This window comes from Lepidochelys kempii, chromosome 7 (genome assembly GCF_965140285.1).
Source record: "Lepidochelys kempii isolate rLepKem1 chromosome 7, rLepKem1.hap1, whole genome shotgun sequence".
NCBI lineage: Eukaryota > Metazoa > Chordata > Testudines > Cheloniidae > Lepidochelys > Lepidochelys kempii.
In genome coordinates this window covers 122,023,931-122,038,752 of record NC_136386.1, presented here as the reverse complement: position 1 = coordinate 122,038,752, position 14,822 = coordinate 122,023,931, and the positions used below count along the sequence as shown (strand labels likewise).

The following is a 14,822-nucleotide window of genomic DNA, read 5'->3' as shown; positions in this document are numbered from 1 at the left end:
GAACGCTTGATGCACCGGAGCCCTGACCCCTCGGCTGCCTTGCGCGCGGGGCCGGGAAAGGCATGCTGCTCCCGTCCACCGCCTCCCGTGCTAACCCCCCGGGCCTGGTCATTCCCGGCAGGTCCCTCCCGCCAAGGATTGGAAGCTCTTTGGGGCAGCGGCGGTCTTGGTCCCCTGCCTGCTGCTGCGGGACCCGCCTGGGGCTGGGGGTCCCGGGTGCCACGGTCACAGCCCTAACCCTGCCAGGGGGGCAGCGAGGGTCGCAGGCGAGGGGGAGGGGGAGAGCGGTGGGCCCCCCCCCACCACCTCTGGCGCCCAGGCGCGGCCGCTTTAAGGCAGGAGGCCCCGAACGCGGCGGTGTTTCAATGTAGCGACTTGCGGCGGTCACGTGGGCCGGCGGGGCGGGGCCCGGGCGAGAGGCTGGTGCGGCGGCGGCTCGGCCCCGGCGTGAGAGGCGGCGGCGGCGGCAGCGGGCGAGGAAGCGGCGGCCGCGGCACCCTCCGGACCGGATCCCCCCGCGCTCCCCGAGGGTTGTCACGCGAGCGGGGCGCCGCGGCCCCAGGGGCGCCTGCTCGGGGCGGGGGGGATCGGGCCGCCCCCCCCGCGCAGCGAGAGCCCGAAGAGGACCCGGACTCCCCCCCCCACCTCCTCCTCCTCCCCCCCCGCAGCCTCTGTCGCCCCCCCCCCACCCCGCACGGGGAGCCGCTTCCCGATTTCCAGCCCCCTCCCCCCCCCCCGCACAAAAATCCCGAGGACTTTGGGGTCCGCGCACCCCCCCCCCCGTAGCATCTTGAGGATTTATAGGGCGGTGTGGGGGCCGCTTCTCCTGCTCTGCCCCCCTCCCTCCCCGACACGCATCTCCCCCCCCCCCCCCCGGGATGTGGCAGCCTGGCTCCGGAGCTGCAGCTTGACGATGGCTCTGTAGCTGTCAGGGGGCCTTATTCCTTCTTTATGGCCCAGCCCAGGGGAGCCGCTGCCCCGGCGGGCGTGTGACATCGGGGCCGAGCCCGCTTGGGTTGGGGCTGTTGCGTGGCGGCCGGGGGTGTGTGTGTGTGTGTGTGTGTGGTTTTTTTTCCCCCCTCCCTCCCGTTTCATTCTGTAGGGGAGTCGGTTTGTTTTTTCCACCTCCCCCTGCGTGGGGCAAAGAATCCGGGAGGAGCGGGTAGGGCAGAGGAGAGAGCCTTGAAACCAGGGTGCTGCCAGATTGGTGTGTGGGTTTTTTTTTATGGTTCTGGGGGCGGAGGGAGGGGGAGAAGAGACGGCTGTCTTTATTAAAAAGATTATTAAAAAAAAAAAAAAAAAACCACACACACACACACACACACACACACACACACAGAAAAAAACAACACAACAAAAACCAAGATGGCTGGAGGTGGCCGTGATGAGCCTGTTGGCTTTTTTTTTTTGATCTGATGATAAAGCCAAAAGACAACAGCAGCTGCTGCTGCTGCACCGACTCAATGTGGAGTTTCCCCTCCTTAAACTGACACATCAGGCGCATACTTTACAGGGTGGTGCCGTCTACCGGATCGGTTATTTTTTTTTAAATATATTGTTTTTATTACTTTTTCTTGTTAAATCCACCCTCCTTTCTCTTGTCGCTATATTTTTAAAATCCAAACTGAGAGCGGCAACTCAAAATGGCTGAGAATTGACTAGATCCTGCTGGAATTGTACATTTCAGCAGTCGGCTTTCAGCTTCTTTCTCACCCCCCCCCCCCTTTTTGCAGGCTGGATCTGAAAGGAGAAATAGCTTTCATGTCAGAGAGAAAACAGAGAAGAGAAGGAAAAGGAGGGGGAAGGGCTCTTCATTAGCAGTTGAGAAATTCCTTTTCAGTTTGATCAAGGCATGCTTGTTTTCCTGCCAGCGACCCAGCTCGCTCCCAAATATTGAGCTTTTGTTTTGTCTTATTGTTTCTACTTGGGGACGTTTTTACCTTGAATCAGAATCTCTCCAGATCCTGAAACGAGATTTTCTTTTTCTAAACCTGTTCCCTAGTGAGAATTTAGAGCACAGGTTGATTTTTGTTTCATGGGCCTTTTTTTCCCCTCTCCCAAACCTTTTTTTCTTCTTTCATTCTCATTCCTATTTGTGAAAGGAGGAAGGGATAGGGAGGGTTCCTTTGGCTCTGGGCTGGAATTTCATCTGAATGATTGACCCGTCTTCCCACTGTGTTCTTCCGTCCAAGATCTCACTATTCCAAAGCAACCGAAAGAATTTTTTTTGCTGCTGAGCTGGGTTAGAAGAAAATCGTTGGGGCAGTTGAAAGAATCCAGTTCGTTGTTTCATTGTTTTTTAATCTTCCTCCTTCCTTCCATTTGGATCTTAACTGATTTTTTTATGTTATTTTTTTAAAAAAAGACTAATTCCTAGCTCCCCTCAGGGAGAAAAGGAAGGGGGAAAAGAAATCGGAGGCAGTCTATTCTCTTGGGCTTCTGACTGGGTTGGTGGACAAAAGTCCCTTTAAAATATTGAATGTCAGTTGCAAACCGAAGACAAGAAAAATCAAATCCGGAGTTCTAAATTTAGGAGGTTTTTAATGGAACTTGGACTCTGCTACTGGATTTTGTATGGATTTTTTTTCAACCTTCAGTAAGTTTCGATTCACCTTCCAGAATCAGAAGAAACAAAACTGCTCCTAAGAGTTGTTAAAATTGTGGGCTTTAAACCCTGAAAGCTTCTGTGTTTTTTTTTTTTTTTTTTCCAGCTAACACTGGCCCTTAATCAGATCGTATATATACATTTTTGTTAGTGTTTGAGTTTCGTAGGACTCTGCTCTGTGGGTTATTTTACTTTGAAATTTAGAATATCCTGTAGTTTTTATTTTTTATTATTTTTTTATTTTTCAATAGCAGTTTACCGGCAGGCTTCCCACTGCAGGGGGAAAAGCCCACTCTCCATCGGCATCTGTAGATCAAACTGAAATAGTAAGAGAGAGATTATATATATATATATATATATATATCCGTAGAAATGGCTGAAAATTGGAAGAACTGTTTTGAAGAGGAACTTATATGTCCCATTTGCCTGCATGTCTTTGTGGAACCCGTTCAACTTCCTTGTAAGCACAATTTCTGCAGGGGCTGCATAGGGGAGGCGTGGGCCAAAGAGACTGGGTTAGTGCGCTGTCCGGAATGCAATCAGGCCTACAACCAGAAACCCAACCTGGAGAAGAACTTGAAACTGACCAACATTGTGGAAAAGTTCAACTCCCTCAACCTGGAGAAGACCCCCTCCGTCTTGCACTGCGTTTTCTGCCGCAGGGGCCCCCCGCTGCCTGCCCAAAAGATCTGCCTGAGGTGCGAGGCCCCCTGCTGTCAATCTCACGTGCAGACGCACCTGCAGCAGCCCTCCACGGCCCGGGGGCACCTCCTGGTGGAGGCGGACGATGTCCGGGCCTGGAGCTGCCCCCAGCACAACGCCTACCGACTGTACCACTGTGAAGCGGAGCAGGTCGCCGTGTGCCAATTCTGCTGCTACTATAGCGGGGCCCACCAGGGCCATTCGGTGTGTGACGTGGAAATCCGGCGCAACGAGATCCGGGTAAGTGGACCCCATAGTTGTCCCTTTTTTGTCTCTTTCTCTGCGATGGTTGCGCTGGTTGCAGCGCGCCCGTGGTGTGCATGGTGCTGCCCAAGAGACAAGCAAAGGCAAGTAAGTCCCTGCCCCGAGGAGATTCCAGTCTAAAAGAGATGGTCAAAGTCCTTAAAAATGTGTCGTTGGAACCGACCTGGGACTGGCTAGTGGGGCAAGGCAAAGGGACTTCATGGATCTCTTCCAGTTCAAGAGTGGGATGGAAGCGAATCACTGCCCCGCATTGCCTGTCTGAACCTTTACCTAGCCCCCCACGGTGATTCTTTTGGATCAAGGGCTTTTACTCAATTGTGAAGATTCCAGACTCAAGTGAGCACAGTCAAATCTGAGTCCCCTCCCCTCCACAAAATCCACCTGGTTTAAAGTCATTAGGGGAGGAATTTGCCACCTATTCCCTGTTCTACTTCATTTTTAATCCTCTGCTGTGCCATTGAGAAATCTTTTTATTTTTTGAAAAGGCCAGTGTTTACGTAGGACCTACACAAAATAACTCCTTGCACTCCTCCTCCCTGATGGTTCTGCAACTGCCTTTTGATGCAGTGCCCTGTTCCCAGCTCCTCAGTGGTGCTGGGGTACAAATGAGGAAGTAAACAAAAGCAGACATGAGAGAGACAAAGTAGGTGAGGTAATATCTTTGACTGGACCAACCTACCTACTGTGTCTCATATCCTGTGGACTAGTCTGGCTACAAAAGCAGATGTTAATTTCAAGCTCAGCTGGAAAGGCATCATGGGGGTGAGGAGAAAGGGGGCGGGGGGAGTGCATGTCAAACAGGGGTGGGTGATAAAATGACTGGTATGGGGTTTGTGTTTTCAGCTTTCAAGGGGTTATTCAAACAATGGAGTGGAGGTGGGGGAAAGGAAGCAGTGAGGTATTTGATGGGGATCTTTTGAAGTCATTTGTCACCCACTGGTGACAATAGGACTTGAAACCTTCAAACTGCTTTGCAAACTAATTAACGAAGAGGAGTAACTTGCTGATGCAGCTAATTATGGGTATGTGGTTATAGCGTAAAGGATCCCCTCCTTGGGCCATTTGTTGCAGCGGATGAATGCAGAACATAATCGCCCTGGTTTAGAACAAAACATCAGCAGAGAGAGACCCTTTGCTAGAGGACTTGCCTCCAGAACCTTTTCCGAAGGCCCTGCCCTCTTCTGCTTCCCAAATAAGTGAGGATGGAAGGGAAATCAGATGGGTTCGTAGGTTGAATTGCTTTGAAATCTGGTTTCAGGCAGCTTGCTCCCAGGGGTGGCAAGCAATGCCTTGATTACAATGCATCCCTCGTCAGTGTCAAATCAGCATCTCCTCTCTCTTCCCACCACCCGGGCTCCACCAAAGTCTCCCTCCTCTTGTGATGTTTGAAACCGGTTGGAGGTGGGTGTTGTGGAGGAGGGGTGAGGCAGGGGCAGGATCTTGAGCAGCTGGGGGTGGTGTCACCAGTGACTAGGCTTCTCCAAAAGCCCCGGGGAGGGAGGGGGCAGCATGGGGGCGCAGCGGGCTAATGCACCAGCTTTTCTGCCTGTGGGCACTTAGCTGACATTTGGCTGAACAATGAAGAGTTTGTGGTGGGGACGGGTGGGACCAGTGCCCATCCTGGGAGGAGCACAGACCACTGGGGTTTTGTGTGATCGTGCCCAGAACTGGAATAATAGGGGGTTTTGTATATTGAGCCTTGTTTGGCAGCGTGGCCTGGTGGAGCCCTTCCTGCCCTAATCCTGGGGTCTAGTCCCTCCCCTTAGCTGTGGAGACTGGGGACAGCTAACAAGCGCATAGGCCATCAACCCACCCCAGCGTTGCTGCCTTCCTTGGGCTGGCCCCGAGGTCTCTCCTGTTCTGTCCTGCTGTCTCCCGTACAACTGCTTCAGGGCAGTGGGGCCCTCTGCTTCCTCCCAGGGCTGCAGTGCGCGGAATAAATATTTAACAGTGAATCGAATGGTGGTTGCTGTAAAATGGGGATGATTTCCTGTGTATTTTAACGCTGCCAAAATGAGTCACCATTTAGCAATTAAAAAAAAAAAGGGTAATAAATAAAAAGCGCAACGTGATTACTTTCCAGTTGGATGGCCAGGCCCGGGGGGGTGGGGGGATTCTCTGCGGAGAGGAGTCAGTGTGAGCTCACAGGAAAGTGGTTTTTCCCCCTCCGGGTTTTTTGGGGAAAGCAAAGAGTTGCATGGAGCTGCTAGTGGTTCTTCTTTTTCTTCTTCCCCCCCCCCCCCCCCCCCCCCCGCAACCCTGAGGAAGGGCAAAGACTCAGCCAGACTTGTGAGAAGCATTTGTTTGCTTCTGTTAATTCTTCCCTCTCTGGGAAAAGGGCAGAGCCAAGTAGGAAAGATACCTTCATCCCAGAGCCGGGAGTGGCTGGCTGGGCTGGGAAACCCACGCACTGGGGCGGTCCGCTGCGCAGCGTCGCGCCAAGGAATTTTCCGGGTGGGTTCCCAGCAGACTTGGATCTCATCCACGCCCACTTTTAAAATGTGTTGTTGCTCGAAGGATACCTTCTGCTGGCTCTGCGTTAGCCCCTCAGGGCGTTTCCTGGCTAAACTGCAGGTTGCAAAGCTACAGCCAGGCAAGGAATACACTTCAGTTTCACTGCAAACCTTTAGTATTTAGGAAAGATGGTCCAGTGGTTAGGGAACTAGCTTGAGGCTCGAGACCAGGGTTCAATTTCCTGTTCTGCCACAGACTTCTTGTGTGACCTTAGGGGAGTCACTTAGCCCCTGTGTGCCTCAGTTTCTCCTCTGTGCAGTGGGGATGATGGCACTGGCCCCCCTCTACAGGGCCATGCACTGAAGATTGTGAAGTGCTCTGATGTTGTAATGGGGACCAGATAAATTCCTTACATAGATTAGGCCAAATATTGAGGTTCTTAATCAACACTGCTACAAGTCATCAGCCTGAGTTTGTCTGAATAAGCGAGGCACCCTGATCCAGTGGATAAAGCACAGAGCTGGGAGTCAGGAGATCTGGCTTCTATTCCCAGTTCTCCCGTTTGCTCACTGTGTGACCTAGGTCTTGTGCCTCAGTTTCTCCCTTCAATAAAATAGCAATAAACCCACCTTTTGTCAGTGGGCCTTGGGATCTGCCCATTTAAATGTTTAATGTGCATGGTGCTTTGCAGACAAATAGGAACTGGCAACTTCCTGCCCTCAGGATCTTGGACTCTAAGGGCCAGATCTGGTGATTTTTTTTTTTCTCAGGCGAATATTCCCTTTGACTCCCTTGGAATTGCTTGTCTGAGTGTGGTTAGCCACAACACAACAAGGGATGGCAGAAAACCCCAAACCTGGGCTATATAATGACGTTGATGAATGGCTAATAGCACGGAGCTAGTGAGATCTGCGGCTGGGGGGGGAAATGTGTCTGAGAGGAACTGGTCATGTGATATTCCTCATGGATCTTTTTGTAGCTCCTTTTTTGATTGTTTTTTAATTACTTAACAAAGACGTTTGATGACTCTGGGCCTGATTCTCTGCTCTGTCACCTTCCTAATATCAATGTGTAGCGGGACTCTGGATCCAGCTCTGTGTCTGTAGCAAGGGCCTGGGGCTGAAGTCGGCATGGTAGGCCTTTGAAGGTAACCTGATCACAGCTAGCCAGGTGGCAAGTTGTGATGGTTGCCTCGACAAGCCCAAGGCTTGTGACCCCTTGTTTGTGTCCTCCGCTTGTTAGGTCAAGTCTTGGAGACTGTACGCTCTTTGGGTGCAGGGGCTGTCATTTTCAGTGTGTTTGGTTTCAGTCATGCTAGGTGCTGTACAATCTAGATGAGACCTTTGAGTACTACTGCAATATAAACAGTACGTTGAGCACGAGTCAGGCAAGATCGTTCCAGGTTGCAGGGGCACAGATAAGACTGTATGGGAGAAGGGGCAGGTGTGTCTCGAATAAACACATTCAGAATTGCAAAGGCAGATAGTCTTGTATGTAGATAGCAAACTCTTCAGGGCAAAGATTGTCTTTTTGCTCTGTGTGTACAGCACAAAGCACAGTGGAGTCCTGGTCCATGATTGAAGCTCACCGACACTATTGCAATACAGATATTAGCAGCACATATCATTTGTGGTTAATCTTTTGCTTGCGAATGTGTGTAATATATCTCCCCCCACCCCGAGATGTTTTCTCCTTTTAGTTCCTGGTTTTGTGGCATGAAAATAAAAGCCCTCTGTTTGTTTCTTGTCATTTTGTTTGTATGAAGGAATCAAAAGATGAGGGGGGTTTTCTTCAGGTCCTGCTTTCGTTGTTGAAATCTTAAATTTCCCGGGCTGACCTTTATCCCCGGTTATAATGCAATCTCCTTCCAACCTTGCAGAATAACCCCATCTTGGGAACAATTTATTGTTTTTGTTTTTTTGTTTGTCTATTAAAGAAAAGTTGTATCCGATTCTGAAGTCACCTAATGGGGATTTGAAGGAAGATAGGAAACAAAACCAGCAAAACATTTTTTCCTCCCAAACGTTCTCCAAATGTTGCCATGTTCATCCTAATCTCTGTACTGGATGCAATTGATTTAGACTAGCCTGAATCAAAGCTCACTTGGGAATCTCAAAGCAGACAGTACAGAGTTAAAATGCCATGTATACCCTGTGCTTTGGCCTTTTTTTTAGGGATGCTCAGGGTTTTTAATCCTGCTATTTGACTTGCCTTATAGGTAGAACAGCTTTGGGGGGGGAGTGGGGGGGATTCTTCTGTGTTCTGAATAGCTGTAGTATTTTTTTAAGAAGAATGGGAGATCTATATGTAACCAGTATTATTTTGGTGAGACCTTTTGAAAACAATGTTCAGTGCTCCCCTTTCAGGTGCTAAGGCAGTACGGCCCTGTTTCCAGAGCAGTGCTGATTTGGCTATTGCACAGGGAAGATGGTTTTGGCTTTATAGATGGACATGGTGGGGTGGGGAGTTGTTTGTTTTTAATCACACAAAGAGCTGAGTTGATTTCAGCTCTCTTTTAAAATCCAGGAGGGAGGAGACCTGTAGTATTTGCCAAAAGTCTGACATGGATCGGTGGGGGGAACAGTGCTGAATTCTAAGCTCCTGCCGGGGAAGATTTTTTGGAAGCGAAATTTCTGTACAGAGTCAGGCCACCGCTGGGAGAAATGGCTACAGAGCCTGACATACGTGTGACCTGTTAATCGTGCCTGTCCAGGCAAAGCAGTGGCTGGCCATGCCCTCCCTGCAGATGATCTGTGGAAAATGTCCATGGTGGCTTTTTTCCACCCCTTTTCCTGGCTGGCCCTATCGATTTGCCCTGACGCACTCCAGCAAGGACAAAAAATGGCCAGTTACACAATGGGTTTCGGAGCGGGAGCTCTGCAGACCTCTGTTTGATAGACAGCTGTGGAGCTGGGGGAATTTTTTTTTCCCCTTGAAAGGGTCCTTCTCTCCCAATGGTAAAAAATGTTATTGGAACTGGAGTGCCTCTAAATACCAGGTGGCTGGCACCAGCTAGAACTGGGACGCTTTAGGCAGAGCTGAGGTGGGTTGCATTTTAAAAACAAAACCAGGTTTTGTAGCTTATAGTGCATAGGGTTTGATTTAATAGGCATGTGTATATTTCCAGGTGTTTTGTTATCAGACGTGTGTGTGAGGTGCAGATCATTGAAGGGGTAGTGTTTATACATATTTGCCTAGAGCTTGGTGTAATTTAGTACTCGTGACTGGTCAGTGGGGGCAGATGCTGTGCAAGCATTTCCCGTAGAGCTCTGCAAAGTGCCACACTCCAGACTCAGGACTGTTACGGCACTAGGTCCCGCCCAGCTACGCCAGTGGGCCTCCGTACTCACAGGAAGTCTCTGGCTATTCTGGTCCGAGACACCCGTCACATAGCTCTGCTGATGTCCCTCAATTCCCTGCCCACAGCTCTTCCGATGTTCCTCAGTCCTGACCTGCAGCACCCCCTTGTTGTTCTGGCTCTGGGCTGCCAAATGGGAACGTTTTTTTGTGCCCTGGGATTCTGCCTTTGTGTGCAGTGTCTTTTTAGGCCATCATAGGTGATCTTGTCAGACCTCCCTGGCCCCATCTCTGTGTCTTTAACAGTCCTTGGTTTGTGTGGGCTTTGCTGTTGCCCTTGGTTTTCCTGCCAATTTAGAAGACAGGAAATTAAATGCATAAGATAGCAGGAAAGGGTACTTCAGAGGAATCTTGGGGGCGCCTAGCCATCCCTGGTGTAAAGCCTTTGAAGTCTGGGAAGTTACCCCGAGCATGAACTTGTCTTGATCCTCGGAGTCCCCCAAAGCAAGATGATACCTTTAGGCCATCGGTCAACTAAAACTGTCTTGAATTTCCCTATTGAATTCCTTGGCTGTGGGTTGAAATATTTCTTTCCTCTTCCTATACCCTCCCCCTTGTCTTCCTGGCTGCATTTATACTAAGGCCTCGGAATGTAGTCGCACCTAGGCAGCTTGGTTGCTTGTGCCTGCTTTGCTACAAATCCCCATCCCCAAGTGCTTTATACACAGCTAACTGAAAAATAACTACCAGAGGAATTAAGAGGCAGAGGTTGGGGAGAGGTTTTTGGCAGAGACCGGATACAAGACGTGGAGCTGATGAAGTGGGAAGGATGGAAGAAGGTGCCTTGGTGTGGTAGGAGCTGGAAAGGCAAAGGCCCTTGGGCCGTAATTTGGGACTGCACATAGGCATGTGCAGTGGAGGAGGGACAGTGTTAGGGTAGGTGTATATAGATTACATCCGCATATGAGACAGGTCCATGTGGTACTGTGCATAGCATCTTTTATCGGGGCTCCCAGAGTGCTTTAGAACCAGAAGCAAGTTAAGGTCCTCCCTCCACCCATGGTTTAGCTATTATCCCATTTTACAGATGGGGAGACTGAGGCATAGAAAGACTGGATGATTTGCCCAGCCACTGAGTCCCTGACAGCTTGGGTATAGAACCCCCCCCTTCTGACTGCTCTTCCTGTGTCACAAATTCTAGCACAAGGACCTTCTCTGTAGCTCCTACCACACCACGCAGCCTGCTTTGGAGAGCTTCAAAAGCAAAGGGAGGGCAACTGTGAAATAGGAAGTCAGTGGAGCGTTGGCCAGGTCTGTTCCAGTATAAACCTGCGGGTATAAACAGAGCTTTTGATGGCTGCGGAAATACCCTTGTTGTAATAAACTTGGTCCAGCATCTTGTTCAGTCTGAGGCTAACCTGTGGTATTCACAGAGTGCCATTCACCAGAGAAGCTGGGCAATGGAGAACCATTCTCTGCTACACGTGATCTGGCTGGGGGAGGAAAGGGCCAGCTGGGTGGTTGGTTGGTTGAAAAAGAGAGGAGAGAAAAGAGGCCTTAATTTGAAAGTATAATTTCTTTCCCTCCCCTCCCCCCCTCCACAACAGAGGCGTGATGGGGAAGAGAGGGGACGTTTGACACCCTCCCTGACCAGCTGTAATCAAAGGAGCGAAGGAGTTTGAGTAAATATTAGAGAGGTTTTGAAGACTCTTCCCCTGGCCTCCCCCTTCCCAAACTTTCCACTCTCAATGGCTGGTTTGGGCCAAAGGCAGAAAGGAGCAGCTCTCCCTCCCCCCCTCCCTCCCCCGCCAGGAGCCTGTGGACCTGATTCTGCTTAAGCCCCACTGAGCTCAGCAGGTGTGCCCGGGTGATCTCCTGGCTCAGACCAGCATAAGCAAGAGCTGGCCGCAGGAGGAGCAGGTTATTGGATAAGTGGCAATAGGTTAGAGCAATGAGGGAAGCAAAATGCTCTGTGACTACTTTGCAGTGCATTGGCCTATTCCGTTGTGTGTGTGGGTTTTTTGTTTTTGTTTTTTCCTTAGCACACCTCAGTGATCCTACCAGTTTTTGCACTCGTAATCAGAGCTGAACTGGGCCTGACAGCAACAGATCCTCCCCTAGAGTGGGGGACAAAAGGTGGGGAAGGAGAGGAGGGGCTAACATTGAAACAATGAAATAGCCAAGAGAGGGCAGCGCCGTTAGGTAGCTTTGCAGAACTGCTAGCCGGTGCGGTGTTTTATAATCCGCTTCTGTGCTGCCCTGGCAATGTGATCAGCGCGGAGCGCTGGGAACTCAGCGGCCGCCGTTCTGTCCGACTTCAAACGGACGTGTACATACGGATTTATTACTCAGCACTCGGGGCCGGATCCTGCTCTGGGTCATGCATGTTGTTCCCGTGGGTTCCAGGGCAGAATCCAGTCTGCTTTTTATTTATCTCCAGGCTGGTATCTCTGGAGACTGTCCCCTCTCTGCCTTAGCAGCAGCAGTAGGCTAAGGGGGAGGGGGGAGTTGTCAGCCCCTTGTTAAGAGAGATGGTGTTTAGTGGACTTGTAGCCAGGGACTCTTGAGTTAATCTTAAGCTCCTTTATTCACTTGTCATGTGAATGTAGACAGGCCACTTCACTTCTCTGTGCCTCGGTTTGCCCACCTATAAAATGGGGCTAACATTTATTATACCATAGATGCGGGCTGTGTTTGCACAGTGCCTTGGACAGAAGCGTTGCAGTAAACTGGGTAGTGCAGTCTGGGTGTGTACGCCACTTCCTTTATTGTATGGAATCAGAACTGTTCAGCTGTGTGTCATAAACCCTGTACTGATAAAGAAGATTCTCCTTTAGCTCAAGGGGTAGGGGCCTGTGCTTTTGGAGGAAAAGAGAACTAGTCCTGAGCAGCTGTTGGAGGGCAGCATAGTGTCAGCCACGAAATCCTGGGTTTGTTAAGTATTTTGTCTCTCCTCCAGATCAAACTCGTTAAAATAGTCCTTGTCCAAACCCCGTTGTTTTCGGCAAAGGAGAATCTGCAGCCCCAGGTCCAGCATTCAGTCACAACCTCAACCTCTTCCCCTTTCTTATTGGTTGTATTACGGCAGCACCAAAAGACCACAGCCAAAACTGGGGTTCGCCTGTGTTGGGTGCTATATAGTGACATAGCAAGACATTGCGAACTAAATTAAATTATTTCTGTCTCCTGGTGGTGGTGTGCCAGGAAAAATGGGGTTTTATTTTTCAGCCTGAGGTTCTCTCCCCTGTCTTTCCTCCCTCGCCCCCCACCCCCACCGATGCTTTTTATCCTTTGGTTTGTACCTTTTATTTTTTTGGACACATCTACAAGCAGATTTGGAAACTTCTCAGCCATGGATGGATCCAGATGAAGCGCTTGGCAGACACAGAAGTTCTGGCTGGGGAACGAGCACTCGCATGCTCTCTAAAATATCAGTGAATATTGGCAGGCCGACAGAGTGTATCGTCTAGTGGATTCATGGAGAGCTGGGCTCTCCTCCCCCTTAGCATGTCCTCCAAGGAAGGATCCTCTTGTCCCCTTGGCACTCCTGCTTTCGAAAACCTCAAGGTGACCTGGCTTCTGAAGCTTTGGTTCAGTGCTGGACCATTTTTTTTTTTATTTTTTTTTTATTTTTAAAAAGAGGTTATTAAATTGAACGGGCAGTTTCCCTAGAAATACGTGGGGTTGATATAAACCCTGCTTTGAGCCCAGTTATTGTGTGGGTTTCATATCCTGTCCCCTGGAACCTCCCTCCAGTCCGTTCTGATGTTTTGCTGGGATTGCTGCAGCTGAGTTGGAAGGTTGATGCTCTGCCACGGACCGATGAGCGTTGGTTGGGGTTTCTTTTGGCCTCTTCACGGTTGTGCAGCAGGCATGAGATGCAGGTGTAAACTACCCCCCCCCACCCCGGCATCGGCACAAACTGCAGGTCGCTCAGTGGAAGCTGATGTGGCTGGGTGAGGATCCCTGCTTGCAGACAAAGGGATTCTCTCTCTGTGTGCGCGCACGCCTGTCTCTTTGTTCTCTTGGCCGGGCACGCTGGGCTCTGACGGCGAAAGCTCATTTGAGCTCGGCTTTCCAACAGGCTTGGGGGGGGATAAATAATAAAGCCACGCGGTCTCCATCACCACCAGCAGCGTTGGGGGAGGGACGAATGAGGGGAAATTTGGCCCCTGGTTGGTTTAATTTCAGTTGACTTTCGCAGCCAGATGACACTTTTTGCTCCAGGGTTGATGTCCAGTGGAGCAGGGGGGTGGGGGGCTGGGCTGGGCAGGCCAACAGACCATTCTAGCTCTGACATTGAGGGCCTGTCCAGCCTCGGCTTGACTTTAATAGAGCTATTCTGGAGCTGGTGGCTTGGGACATCTCGTAGCTCACGCCTGGCTCCGAAGGGAAGACCCTTGTGGATGAGGTCATAAGATTGCATCCCTGTACCATGCAGGGTCCCCAGTTTTCTCTCTTCGCCCCTTCTGTGCTGTTCCCGCAGGTAGGAGGTGTGGGTAAGCTGCCTCCCCGTGCGTGGCCCTGTTAACCTCCCCGTGTTAGCCAGCAGGAGGTGCTGATCCGCCGCAGCCGGTAGTGACTACCCCGCCCCAGGCCAACGTTCCAACCCAGCAGCTGTAACAATGTGCCTGTCTCTGGCCTCTGTCCAGGGATTTCAAAGCACTCGACGTACAGCGGGGAAGTGAGCTTAATTGCACTGCTGTGAGGTGGGCTGGCGTTATCCTCATTTTACAGCTGGGGAAACTGACGCAGAAGGGGGAAGCGCCTTGCCCAAGGTCACATGGCAAGTCAGGGGCAGAGCCAGGAGTCCTGTTTTCTAACCGCTAGTCCATGTGCAGACGCCATCACCATATACGCTGCGGTGCTGAGAAGGTGGCCAAGACTGGAGCGTGCAGCTTCTGGCCCCGATTCAGCAAGCAGCTTAGGCACGTGACACCCATTGAAGTCAGCATGGCTACTCGAGTGCTTAAGTACTTTGCTGAATTGGGGCCCCAGTGGCCCAGGTTTCCTTCCTGACCTTGATTCACTTCAAGGTTGGCTTGTGATTCTTGTTACCTGTTAATTTAAACGGCACCAATCTCCATGCACCGGAGTGTACTATGGCCCGCTAATAATAAACACAGACTCGACAAACAAACAAAAACTCAACCTCCAGCTAAGTGGTGAAGCTCCCCCAAGAACAGAATGATCTGCCCGAGAGGCGAGGCATGCAAAGGGGAACGCTGGATGATGGAGGGGTTGGGGAGAGAGAGTCGAAGGGTGCGTCTACACTGTGATAAAAGACTCGCTGCACAGCCGCAGCTGGCCTGAATCAGCTGCAGTAGGCTCGTGAGACTTGGGCTGCCAGGCTATAAAATTGCAGTGTAGATGTTCGGGGCGGTCTCAGAGCCCGGGCTCCAGCCCACTGCAATTTTTAGCCCCATAGCCTGCAGCCTGTGAGCCTGAATCAGCTGATCTGGGATCTGAGGCAGGGTGCCATGGGTATTTTTAATCCCAG

General features: G+C 50.8%; 1 protein-coding gene across 2 annotated transcripts in view; it reads left to right on the top strand.

Moving 5' to 3' along the window:
• The first annotated feature begins 406 nt into the window (after nt 1–406).
• Nucleotides 407–14,822, top strand: part of TRIM8 (tripartite motif containing 8) — a 52,524-nt gene continuing 38,108 nt past the window's right edge. Inside the window, exons 1-2 of one of the 2 annotated variants that reach the window (XM_073354502.2) lie at nt 407–1,207; nt 2,857–3,547. In XM_073354502.2, the coding sequence (XP_073210603.1) occupies nt 2,978–3,547 (570 nt within the window). In that variant the 5' untranslated portion in view covers nt 407–1,207; nt 2,857–2,977. Of the gene's footprint in view, nt 3,548–14,822 lie in introns of both variants that reach the window. The other variant, XM_073354500.2, reaches the window with a different exon arrangement.